The sequence below is a fragment of the Branchiostoma floridae genome, unplaced genomic scaffold (assembly GCF_000003815.2).
Source record: "Branchiostoma floridae strain S238N-H82 unplaced genomic scaffold, Bfl_VNyyK Sc7u5tJ_1555, whole genome shotgun sequence".
Lineage (NCBI taxonomy): Eukaryota > Metazoa > Chordata > Leptocardii > Amphioxiformes > Branchiostomatidae > Branchiostoma > Branchiostoma floridae.
This window is the reverse complement of record NW_023365754.1, coordinates 1-13,365: the sequence shown is the minus strand read 5'-3', so window position 1 is coordinate 13,365 and position 13,365 is coordinate 1. Positions and strand designations below refer to the sequence as shown.

The 13,365-nt window shown below is 43.7% G+C and overlaps 2 protein-coding genes across 3 annotated transcripts; one reads left to right on the top strand and one right to left on the bottom strand.

The window, feature by feature from the left end:
- Positions 1 to 6,738: 6,738 nt before the first annotated feature.
- Positions 6,739 to 11,205, bottom strand: LOC118408087. Of its 2 annotated transcripts, none has more exons than XM_035808710.1 (2): positions 8,081 to 11,205; positions 6,739 to 7,720 (listed from the first exon to the last, which is right to left on the bottom strand). In XM_035808710.1, exons 1-2 carry the CDS (start codon positions 9,079 to 9,081, stop codon positions 7,708 to 7,710), a joined length of 1,014 nt encoding a protein of 337 aa, XP_035664603.1. In that variant the 5' UTR covers positions 9,082 to 11,205; the 3' UTR covers positions 6,739 to 7,707. The 2 variants fall into 2 exon arrangements, with proteins under 2 accessions (XP_035664603.1, XP_035664602.1); XM_035808709.1 differs by having other exon boundaries at positions 6,739 to 7,707.
- A 459-nt stretch (positions 11,206 to 11,664) lies between these two features.
- On the top strand, positions 11,665 to 13,354 carry LOC118408086 (zinc finger protein 525-like; the record flags this gene model as incomplete). Its single annotated transcript, XM_035808708.1, has 1 exon — positions 11,665 to 13,354. A coding segment is annotated over one exon (702 nt), but the record flags the coding sequence as incomplete, so codon positions are not given.
- Between the last annotated feature and the right edge of the window lie 11 nt (positions 13,355 to 13,365).

The window sequence follows — 13,365 nt, the reverse complement described above, 5'->3', positions numbered from 1 at the left end:
TCACCGGATGTAGATCCATTAAAGACACTTGCCGACTTGAAGTTGCGAAGAGAGTTTGTAGAAAGATGTGCCCTGCACATAGGCGTGTCCGTCGCTCTCGAAGATAGCGAAGTTGCTACACTGTGGCACAGAAATTTGCGCTACCGACTGTTTCCTCACGACCGGCAAATGTTTAACGTCATGGGCTTAGATTCGGTTGCCAACATGTGTAGTCGTAAGGACAGAAAACCGACAACGGTATTAACAGGCACAATGGAAACCGAGACGTTCAATCTCACTTTCGCGCAGGCATATAACCCACTATCTACGAAAATGTCGGGCGGTTGGAGGGACCGGCTAACAAACGGGCTGCCCGTCACGCTAGCAACAGCCTCGGGTGTTGCTGTTCACAAGGCTACAAAGTCCACACAAGACTTTCTGCAATCAGCCATGGATGGGACGATACAGGGATGTCTTTGGGAGATTGTGAAGGACATAAACCCACGTGTGCGGGCCCGCTTCGAAGCTGTGCTGACGTGTGGAGGAGAAGATCTCTCCGAGGAGCTTGCAAATGAACAAGTGAAACATCTTGTGACTGCGCTTAGGCGGGAACTGTCTAGCACCATTCCAGTTATCATACCAGTCCATTCAAACGTCCTACGTGAATATGCAGCTAGTATTCTGGCCCAACTGGCCAAGCCGATTCATGCCGCAAATGTGGGTTTCACGGAATGGCACTCTCGCACAGACGTAATCACTATAGCGATTTCTGAAATCATTATTCGTCTCATGTTGGTTGGGCGAGTGGAAGCGCGGGAGAGAGCATATCTGCATAGTCTTGGGATCGATCCAGACAGACCTTGGGAGGGATTCTCCTCCCTGACCGAGCCTGATGCCACAGCGGGATGGAAGTTGAAAGGAAACCTCGTTGAAACATGGGCTAGAGATGCTGTACTAAACGCTCCGCCGTGGTTTCTCCCGTCTCCCAATGACAGCGCCATGTTTCGAAGGATGCACGAGACATTATGTGCTATCAACATTACCTACAACGATCAAAGAGACAGTGTAACTGCTGAATCCTTGGCGAGGACTATGGCAGAGATGTACTGGACCCACGTCAAGAGAGATTTGACAGCGATAATGCTGTCCAGGCACATGCGGGTCTTGACTTCGGCAGACGGAAATGACGCGCTCTTCGATGGTACGCTAGAAAGGCGAGGGGTCAGAGTCACAGGGAAAATCCAGGTAGGAAATTTGACGAACATGCTTTGTGACGTTGGAACGCGCAACCTACCAAGGTTTTGCAGCTCTGAAGCAGTGATTGGCGAGATATCACGACTAGGAATCACAGTCGAGACTCTTAGACAGCAGCTACTAATAGTGATTGGTGAAGATGCCGACTTGACCACATTTCCCCAGGTACAAAAGCACAACCTTAGTACCGTCAAAGCTGGCTTTCTGATAAGGGTTCAAGGAGGTCAGCACGTCAACCGTGATGTTTGCCTCCGCGCCTATGCCATACTGTCAGCGGACTTTGGTGCTAGGGTACGCCAGGAAACACTTGACCACTCGGTGAGATGGGTAACTCTGGTACTAAACAGACTTGCAGGCGTTTCTAATGAGAACACCACATCCATGACAAATTGCTTGGCCTACATATCCGCACTTGTCCTTCGAAAGAAGGGTTGCCGACTCGACATTTCAGCAGTGAAAGCCTTCAGGACCACTAGAAAAATACCAGTGAAAAAACTGCAGGAGGCAAGAATACTGTCTAGTGGAATGGAGGATCGACTTAACAAGCTGCACAAAGACATCTGGAAAGAAACGCAAGGACGTCATCGCACTGACGTCACCGAGCAAACCTCGTCTTCACTAAGCAGCGATCAGACTACCGTCCAACAAGATGCCAAGAGAGCAAGGGCAAGAAGGCTAATCTTTACAGATGAGGACTGACAAAGTACGCGATAGTGTTTCTTTATCAATGTGTAGACTGTTGGTTTAGGGTCAATTTCTGCTGCTACTCCAAGTTTGATATAGTCGCTTTGGTGAGATATGCTTCTATGATGCGGTGTACCGCTTTAGGAAGGTTTGTTTGTCTTGTCTACCTCAAGAAGGTAATCCGTAAATTCACTGCAGATACAAAAATACCGGCCTTGGCGGTTTGTTTGTTTGTTTGTTTGTTTATTTAGATCTCTAAGTACAGTTTGTTGCAGAGTATGTCAGTCACGGACGGATTGGAGAGAATACTGCGATTAGTACCATTCTCCCAGTTGTTGCGTAACAGCTATTAAAAGCCAGCAGTGCATTAGAACTAAAAAATAATGTTACCGATAATGTTATTTTGTCATCATTTCAGGATTTTGACATGTTTTCAGAACAGTATTCAGTAATAAAGTTTGTTATGCTTGACCTGCTGTTTCTTTTCTGTGTAGATCTTAGTGGTATACAGCATATAATTGTAGCTTCCGTGTAATGTGTACTATTCCCGCCATGACCACGAAGGCCTTCAAGGCATGATTTAAAACTAAATACGAAACTCCCTCGTAAATATCCCAGATAACAGAAAATAAAACAATACCATGCTTAAACCCAATCTAAAGTTTTGAGTTTTGGGGTTTATCATTTATCATCACAGTTCTTCGTTTGCTATGAAACACAGCTCGGTGTGAAATATTTCTATAATAGTTCGAGATCTTTATTTGCATGTTCATGCCCACATGGGCTAAATGCAGTGATTCAATAGTATTGCATGGAATACTAGAGACTAGATACTGTTACAAGTAGTGCTACAAACAATTGGATGAAAAAATATCTAGAGCTATGCTATTACTAAAACTATTGTTTACATGCCTCTTATAAAACAAGTATATACGAACTCACAGAGTTTTTGTTTTTGTACAATGTTGTCTCTGGCTGTCATTATTTATACAAATAGTTCGTCTTTGGTTAACTGTTCACATTGGGGGTCTACAATGAGAACACTGTTAAAAGAATTGCGAATATCACTGTATATGGGACACTCCACTAGAAAATGGACTTCGTTTTCTATAAGTTTGTAGTTGCAAAGTGTACAGAGCCTGTCGTAATTCGGTGATATCCGTGTATTGATAGACCCGTTGCCATGGCATCGCCGCCCCCAAAATGTCAATACGGAAATCTAACGGACTTGATTTACGCAAGTTGATGTGGTTCGTGTGGTGTTTGTGTTGGGGGGGGGGGGCGTTGCAACTTTACGAAAACGTACTTACTTTACGAAAAGACGCATTTTAACGCTCGGCCAGATATGTGACCTCAGAAGCGTGCTACCTTATACTACATAAAACCGCTACATGTGGTAGATAAACCCTCTCTGCTCTGTACCATAGTGTGTTTACTGTCTTTAAAGGTAAATGTCGTCATTACTGCACGTGTTAAGGTACTGAGATATCATCATTTCGAAATACATAATGCGACTAATGTTGGCTTATTGATCAACGTTTCAAATTAAACTCATGCCCGTCGCATATAAGGTTTCTTGATAAAAACGACCTACTGTAAAACTTGTATATATGTAAATAACACTAACCCACCGCATTGACTTGTCTTGTCTTTCTCTGCACCCACAGATCAGTTGTTTATGTTCCCTTGTGTTTTTGACCTTATTTTCCCTATGTTTGTAAGGCTGCTATTTAATCCCCGTCAAAGGGGGCTGAGCGGTAGAAAAGAAGAAGAAAACTATCGCAAACGAACTTTCCCTACGTTGCTGGAATGAAGCATAATTGGGAAAAAATACAAGCATAAGCTGCATTCATTAGTTTACAGATAAAAGACGAGACTGACGTTAAAAGAAACAATAATTTATTCAAAGTGTCTCATTTGTACATGAAAAGGCGAATACAACATGGAAACGTGAAGGAAACGTGAATGACAAAGCGGGCTGGAAACAAAGTCATCTGTCGTGCATTACATCGCCCGATAAGGAAGGACGATGTTCAGGAAAATCCCGCCACGACGTTTCTTCTCTCTGTAGGTTATGAAGTCCTGGTGTTTTTTGACCGGAATGTCTGATATTTTGGAATCTCTTTACAGAACAGTTAGTTTGAAATCCATTTTTACAATACGTGCCTATATACTGTGGCGTTGTGAAGTTTTTAACGGTCTTCCGGATTCGACACTATTTTACATCATGTCACTTGGTTACTGTTAACGGCTTGCTCTTTCGAGCCTTCCTGTCTAAAATGTTTCGCGCGGAGCGAAGACGAGGAAATGGGCTCCCGGATGATTTATTTGTAGCCTACAGACGGTAAACCAGAAATCATTCTTACGGTACAATATTACAGGTACGTATGAAGTGCCCCAAACATCGACATCCTCTTGAGAAATGGAGAAATCTCCGCCTCGACTGGAAAGCAGTCCCTCGAGTTCACTGATGATATAGTCGATGCCTCCCGTTTCTTTGGAGATTAGCACTGTTCCATTCCATTCGTCAAGATCCCCTGGAATAATGATGTCCATAGCTTCTGCCTGAAAAAGATACAGCCGTATGATGGTTAGCTCCAAATCCACTTCCATCCATTCTGCGGAAGCAACAGTGACAGAACATGACTAGACTACGAAACAAAGGTAAACTAGAGAGGCAAGCTTGCGCCCTAGACGAAATCTACGGCCAGGGCAACACCACATACAAGTTGACAAAAAAGGACTTAAAACTTCGTCGGTCTGTTTTGTATGAGGCAAGGTCCCCTTTGTGTGTTGGAATTTTCGACTAGAACAACTTTGTGCAGTCAAACCGGCACAATATATATATTAATAGCGTGTCGCCCACCTTGCGGAACTCTACTGTTTGTTTGTTTGTTCAATGAAATTCATGTCTGCATGGCTTTAATCACTGTTATGTCGTGATATGTGTCACTAAAACGAAACCTTTTCAAGTCTATTCTAAAGTTAACGTACAGTTAACGTTTTCTGTGTACGGCAGCAGGAGCATTTGTGACCACAGCAGGATTACATTTCCATCCCGGCGCCCGGGAACGAAGAGTATAGCATAACGGATGGTCTAGCGTAAACGTGACAAGAAGCCTGCAGACTACTAAAGTAAACAAAATGCCTAAACGCGGAATACCTCTTGTTTTCCTTGACAGATGGTTGGATTCTTGCCTGGTTCCGACGAAAGACGACTGCGATTTTGTTGAAAGAGAAGAGAGAGACGGAATTGAAGTCCTTGAATTAAAAACAGTGGGAACGCCTGCTAACTTTCGCGGTAGGGAGAAAGCGGAGTGTTCGCGGCGGTATATAGTATCAAGTCATAGAAGTGAAAAGGAAAGGCTAATATCTGATTGGCTTATCAATGAGACGCCACAACCCTTGCCATATGTGCGCGCGGCCACCTTGCAGTGAAGTGGCGAATTTCAATTGAATTATAGAACGTGTGAGAAACAATAACACCCGGTTTGCATATTTTGTCAGGAATGTTGTCTTTTATGTTCATTCGCTTGAGTACCTGTAGGTATTGTGCAATGGTTGTTTTAATGTGTTTCTAGGCTTTTTTTCTGTTTTGAACCACCGGCGGACATGAAGAAAACAGTACGAGATAGAAAGCCCACCAAAAATGGCAAAACGGCTAAAAAACAGCCGGAGTCGACATAGTGCAAACTCAAAATCACCGAAAGCACTCAATTTTCTCCCAACCGCGAAACTCCAACGCACGGGAGGCAAACTACCCAAAAATTTGGCCTACTTTTAAAGTTTGATGTGTTATCTTGCTTGCTTGCTTACATGTGTTATCTTACATGCCAATAAACCAGCGTGACTTTGTTCCAACTTACTCTTGATTGGTTGATTATTTTTGCTGCTTCCACACATATAGTGGTAAGGCCAAAGGTAATATTTCATGTAACCTTTCATTTGTAACAATAGGAATTTGAACTGAACCAAGGCGTTTTATTTCGGGACCAGACCAGTGGACTGTGTATCCCTACGCTGCAACACATGTAATCAATCCACAGCGAACGGCCCTTGCGCCACATTCTCAAGTGCATGAGGATTAGATTTTATTTTTTTGCATAACATGTGCTTTATACCTGACAGTTCATCTAGTACGTTGATAGAAGTCATTCTGATTTGAAGTTAAACTGAAATTTCCAACACAGAAATAGGACTTAACTGTCCGTTGTCACTTGTATATCTACTATGTTAATACCATGTAATTGCAATTAGCCCTCGGGCACGAACTTGCAAATTAACTTCCTCTATAATCAAAAGTAGTGATACAAGCGAACAGTTAGATAAACAAAATATCTGGAGCCATGCTATCACTATAACTTTTCTTTACATGTCTCTTCCCTCTTCTTAAAACAAGTGTATGCGAACTCACATAGGTTTTGTTGAACAATTTTGTCTGTGGCTTTCATCGTTCAAGTGATATATACCATGCGCTAGTCGCGTAACATTACAGATCTGAATTCCGGTGATGTGGTTTGTAATCGAAAAACAATTCATACCCGCCCCTCGCGTGCCAAAAACGAAGGGTAATTGGCTACTTAGCATGTGAAAGAATCCACTTTGTGGGTGTGTCCTTGCTAAAAATTAAACGGTACCGATTGTGCCGTAGTGCCTCAAGTTCAAAACACGTGAACGAACCAACGGTCCAACAAGAAAACCGGTTTTGTACCGGTAACCACACCTAACCAAGATATATCGTTTGAAACTTATCAAGTAATTTTCATACAATAGAACGGTAGGTTACGTCATTGATAAACACCCAATCTTATGTACAAGTATACTGATGGATCAATGCAACACTGCAAGTCATTTAAGTACAAGTACATTTCTTTATTGAAGTAAGCGAAAGTCCATGCTGTTTTACATAATGCCGCCTGTTGTGGAACGGTGCCCAAGAAAACCACACCTGGCAGTTGTCTATCTGCCCCTGGTGTTTCAAAAGCTCTTCACTGTCAGAAGTCGGAACACAAACATTTACCAGTCCGTTTACCGGACCGTGTTTATACGAACATTGCTTCTATTCCGGAGTCGGCACTGACATCGTGTTATTTGCTCTTTCACACGCAGCTTCTTCTGTCTAGAAATGTGGGCAAGGTGTGATGACCACAAAATAAGCTTCAGGGTAATAAAGTCCTAACGTAGTAGTGGCATACATGTAATCGACAAAACGGTGAAATGTTAGGGATTGAAAAGCAGTTCCCCAAATAAAGACATCTCCGTGAGCAATAGAAATGTTACCGCCATTATAAGCAATTTGTTGCTGAATGTCATTCACCAAAACACCGATATTTGGTGTTTGTTTGGAGAGCAGAATTGTCCCTTTCCACGTCTGAAAGTTGGCCGGAGCGATGCTGTCCATGTCCGCAGAACCTGAATGTAAAAAGATTATGCCACCGTAAGATTGGTTACTTTCTAAACACCTTCAATTCATTCTGAGGATGCAACGTTGCCAACACATTACTAGATTTAAAAAAATAAATGTAAACAGGGTGAGACAAGCAAAACAAAGACAAAGGACAAAAAGACAAAACCTACGGGCCATAACTTACACATTGACCAAAAAGCAAGAATGAAAAAAACAAAAACATTTGCCTGTTGTGTTGATCTCTTCCTCTCTGCTCTGTATCCGCCGGCCTGATTCACTTTCAGCGGTGTATGAGACAGGTTTGGTTGTTGGAATATGCCCTTGGCCTTCAAGACGGAGACGGAACGCTGACCGGTAATGTGCCTATGGTACTGTCTGTGTGCCTAGAAAGAAGGGCTATATATAGAAGGGCAGTAAAACTCATTACCGACTTCATGTCACATTCCTGGAGACGTATTAGCGGCTTGTATGTTGTAGGAAGAGCTTTTGTAATGTACACAATCTTCACTCTGCCGATCAGGCACGAACACGACAAGAGATACTAAAGTTTCTTTTTTTTTCTAGCCTTATTTTTTCAGTAGGCAAGCGGCAAAAAAAGGACCAGTATGGTGGCTGTCGAAAACAGCTCCTTCGATACAGATATATAGATACCGATACAGTGGCTTGATCATATCATTTTTGTTATGCCCTCCATTTTTTTCCTCTGTCGTAACTGACGTAAATTCTCCCCCATCGCTATAGGACAATTACACTCACCTTTCCACCCCTTCCATGCTGGGCGAAGAAGTTGTTGTATGTTCTGAACACGAGGAGAGTGGACTATCTTCGTTTAGATGTGAGTTGTGACAAGAGCCGATGTGTTCTGGTGACGGATTGTCGGAGGCCGGGCACGGCTGTAGGGTCTGAGATTGTCGCAGGAAATCAGCCCCATGTCTCGTCCCGTAGTCAAAAAGTAATTCCATCCCCTGGGAAATGTCTTGTTTGGCTATCAGTAGAACTGCGGGGTCAGGTTCAGCTCCTGTAACCGTTGTAAGTTTAAGATTGGTATTGTTTCTGCTGTGGTTTATTAGTGCCGCCGGATTATAGTCTGACGAATCTCCGTCAATTACACACATCGGTGCAGCGCTTTTAGTGTATACCCAAAGTAACTTGGCGGGTTCCCCGTCTTGAATGGAGGACAGGCGTCTCTGGGCTTCTGAATCTGAAATTCGTTCACCTCTGTATTCGGCGACTATGCTGCCTCTGGTTATAGTTTTCGATGCAATTGCGCACATGCCTGCCGATCTGAAATCTCGCTCCACTCGGACACATCGAAATGGCAAGGGCCTGTCCATAGGGGATGTACGTAAATAACTGATCATTTCCTCTTTCGTGATCGAATGTGCACATCTACCGGGTCTGGTTATCCGAATGCCACAGTAGCCTCTTGCACCTCCTTGAAGCTTCTTTTTGGTCACGAAAACGTCATGGTAGCGACGGTTTTTTGATAGCAGTGAGGATGCAAGCTGTCTTTCAAACCGCTTTTTGCTTATCATTGCTGACATTTGTAGGTCGCCGTCTGAACGTATTTCACAATAACTTTTGTGAGATTGTTGAAGCGAGCAAGTCGTTACAAAATCTTCGCAATTCCCGGTAAAATCGATACATGATTGCAACCATTCGTGCAACAGTGGGAGAGGGACTTGCGTTTTTAGTCTCCCGTTAACTACGTCCCTAATATGAGACGTCCTTCTTTGTGACCTATAGCTAGAAGCCATGATGAATATCTTCGTTGCTTGTCAAAGCGTCCTTAGCATTGCAATGTCTGAGCACGCTGGGTGAGAGATGTTATCATATAGACACGATTTCTTCTGATTGGGCTGCCGGTGCACGTCATCTTGTACCATCATGTCAACTTGGGCTTTATTCCTCGCCTCCTCTTTGACACCTTGGCGGCGGACTGGCCACGTGCACGTTAATAAATGAAAGCTGGAGTTTTTTCATTCAGCAAACAAAACTAATTAGACATGACAACCCTCCCTATTCTATCCAAAATGCCGAATGAAATGCAGTCAGTAAATGCCAGCTCAGAACGCAGCGTTTGGCAATACAAAAAACAACTACTGACTGCCGTTGGAAATGAAATAGCATCAGACTTGCGTCCCTATCGAGAGAATAAGCAGAAAACAGCTAGCATCCGTCATCAGCGGAATGTCTGGGAGTATATCCAACACTTACTTACGCCTTCGTGAGCGCCCATTACCAGAGGCTGTGTAACGGTAAGTCTTAATGAAGGACGCTGAAGTGAGGAGGTTCGATGACTCGAAATTTATAGCGGGGTGCAAAAGGTATTGACAAGAATAGAATATGTTGAATGTCAGGGTAGAATCTACAAAATGTTTGAAATGAGTTTGCCTGCTCATTTTCTCATAAAGACACTTTAACTTGACCCCCAGCGGACTTCCCCATACTGCAGCCGACACACGGAAGTAGCAAAAACACGATTCATGCGCGAAATTCTACCAGTCAAACAAACATCGCAACCCAAGTGACACAGTCTCAAAACAGACGTATTTCTCTGCTATTCACCACAGTTTCCGACTGTTTGACGTGCACAGAAATTTTCCATGGCTCTTGCAAAAACTGCTACGCACAATTTTGTGACAGACCTACTTTTGCTCATGAATACTGTTATGTGTACTGACTGAATCGGTGAATCGCCCCTGTAGGCTTTCACCTCACTGTCACAAGTTCACATTATGCCATTTGTTCATAGCAGTTCAGACGTGTTGTAAACTCAGCGATAAGACCTTTTACTTTTGAGCGTTCCGTGAATACATCAAGGTAAGATTATTTGCTTTGGGAATAGAACATTTCTGCTTAGGCAAATTTTCTTGATAATCGGGTCGTTTTCTTCGAGTTACTTGTAACTGAACACACTGTTTGTAAAAAGGTGATGGTGTCTATTTTTCTAACGAGTCTCTCGCGGTGCCAAATAGTTTAAAATACAGCCCGTTAACTTTTCCTAATCTAACACACATGTCCTAGTTTTAAAGTTTTGTGCGTTACTTAACGTGGTCTCTAAGCCTCGTAACTTGAGGTCACCTTTTTCTCGTGTTGTAACAAGATACACGCTTAGCGAATATGCAGAGTAAACATCTAATTCCCATCGTACAGGGGGTTCTAATTAGACGGCATTGTTCTGGGCGGTTTCGGGGAACAAATATACAATTACCACCAAACAAATTAGCTGTTACAATTAGTGGCAGTCAGGGCATCTGCCTGGTAAAAACAATGTTTATTGATGAAACCTGCAATTCAGTTGTTAATACGGCGTGTCTTTTCAATTTCTTCGCAGGGAAAATCCGAAGGGAGTTTGGGACAGAATCGACGACAAGCGCCACACGTCGTGCCTGTGAATAATGAGGTTTGTGCTGATTTCATATCCATGTAAAACTTTACATGTATGATTTGTTTCTGGGATGCAGCTTATTTTCATAGAAGTGCCAATCTTCAACAGTGCTGTCGCCTCTTTCAACCTCCTTGTTGGCACCAAGAAAATTGTTAGCATCATCGTGATCACTGTAAATGCAAATCATATTCTTTGATCAATCAGTGCATCAAAAGAAAGCCATATAGGTGACAAGTAGCACAGAAGTGTTAGACCCTGTATTTATGTCTGTCATGCTGTGAATCTGTCTGGATATGTGTCTACTTTCTACTTTGTATTGTATCGTTTTGACACAGCAATACACAATACAAAATAGAAAAGCCCGGTAAAAACGAGTAAAAAAGGCGTAAAAAAATAACCGGAGCCTAACCTCTGCTTAGCGAGTATGACCCGCTACGCTAATGCCCCCCCCCTCCTCACATTAGGCGAAAATCGATCGGACGACGAGTCTGCGAGCTCTAAATTACGAGGAGGCATGACCCTGACGGGAAGGGGGAACTCTGCCATTTCTTCGTCGGCATCATGGTCATGCCTCCTCGTAATTTAGAGCTCGCAGACATGGGGAAACATATAAAAGACTGCTTTGTTCTAGTGTACTTTGTTTTTGCTTCTGTCTTTATTTTGTGTAGTAGCTGCTGCCATACATTGTATCATTGTGTACAATTGTCGCGCAATAAAGTTCTTTTTCATAGGGTGGACATAGTGGCCGTTGCCGCAGACGATAATAACGTAACATTAGGTCAAACTTGCTTGATATGGTAGGTACTGACGTAGACTACCTTGAAACACACCTGTTTGTTTTACTGTCAGCGGACAATACGACGCAAATTACATGGCTGTCTGCCCATTTCTTGTTAATCCGGGTCAAATGAATAAACAATCTGTCACTTATGGTAATACGTAACTGACTTGTCAATGTCTTTGCTGTTTCAGTGAGCGACTGTACCAATGCCCAGACTGCAAGAGAGGGTTTGCCCACAGCGGCACGCTGAGAACGCACATTCGCACACACACGGGGGAGCGACCGTACAACTGCCAGCATCCGGACTGTGACCGATCCTTTTCAACAGTGTCGTCCCTGGCTGCCCACAATAGATGGCACACCGGAGAAAAGCCACACCAGTGCACGGAGTGTGCAGGACGTTTCGGAACACGCGGGGAACTTGCCATCCACACGCGGACTCACACGGGAGAGAAGCCCTACCGATGTGAGTACTGCAAGAAACAATTTGCCAGGCTTTGGACCCTGAAGACGCACATCAGGTCTCACACTGGGGAGAAGCCTTACCGATGTGAGGAATGCAACATGCGATTCTCCCGAAGGGACAGCTTGAATGTACACACGAGGACTCACACAAGGGAGAAGCCGTACACTTGTGAAGAGTGCAGAAAAGCGTTTGCACAACTAGCTGTATTGAAAGATCACATCAGGACTCATACAGGGGAGAAGCCTTACATGTGTGAAGAGTGCTCGACAGCTTTCAAGACACGCGCATCTCTGTTTATACATAGGAGAGTACACACGGGAGAGAAGCCATATATGTGTGGGGAGTGCGGGATGCGCTACAGTACCAAACGAGCACTTCTGAAACACCTAGAGTCACACACCTAGGGTTTTAAATGGTTTTGAAGCTTTTAGTTATATTTTAGTTTAGTTTAGTTCAGCTCAGTTCAGTTCTTGTTCAGTTGTACAGGTTCCATTGTACATCGCTGTCGTTGAAGTTTAAGGACCGTTGTATTGTCGCTCAAGTTCCATTGTACACCATCTGAAACTGAAAGACGAGAGATGAACTGTATAGTTTTGTAAGTAAGAATGTTTAGTTGTATAGAAGAGAAATATCGAGGAGATATGTAAAATAAAGTGCATTCTCTTACATAAAAACTTCCATTTGTCATCGTATTCTTGGGCCTATCATTATCATATCATTTAGTCTAGGCAAGATCAAGTCAGAGTTAGAAAGAAACAGTTTCACAAAGAAAGCGTTCTTAAAATAACATACACAGCTCATGCAACCGCAGGGTCCCTAAGTAACCCTATCTCTATCCCCCTCAAGGACTACCGCTAATGATTGAGCCACGCCCAATAAGGAAGCTACCATCATATACACAAGACTGAGTAACAGTAAAGATAGGCGGACGTACACCGTACAAACATACAAAGATAAAAGTAAACAACACACAAGCTAAGTAACTCTGCACACACACACACCCCTTTGACCCTAACCCTAACTTTCTGATGGAGAACATTAACCCTAACCCTAGCCGCCCCCCTCCCACATACCAAAGGACTGCCCCAAACAGCCATCTTAAGAGGGTAGCTTACTGTGTTGTCGTCGTCATCTCGCCCCGAAAACTTCAAAGTGACCCTCCCACACACACGCGGCCCGCGCGACCCCTCCTTACCCCCCCCTGATAGGAAGGTAGCGTCAAGCCCCCTCGATAGCTTCAGGCGTCTACACATCCTCCTCACATCTGCTTGAAGAAATCTGAACTCACTCAGAAGCTGAACTACACTAACCCTAGCCGCCCCCCTCCCACATGCCAAAGGACTGCCCCAAACAGCCATCTTAAGAGGGTAGCTTACTGGGTTGTCGTCGTCATCTCGCCCCGA

Bases quoted from the DNA above. Each gene is read 5' to 3' on its own strand.
- LOC118408087 (XM_035808709.1), bottom strand. From the start codon at position 9,081: ATGGCTTCTAGCTATAGGTCACAAAGAAGGACGTCTCATATTAGGGAC. The intron at 7,708-8,080 runs GTGAGTGTAATT...CCTTCTTTCTAG, and splicing joins AGCATGGAAGGGGTGGAAAG to GCACACAGACAGTACCATAG.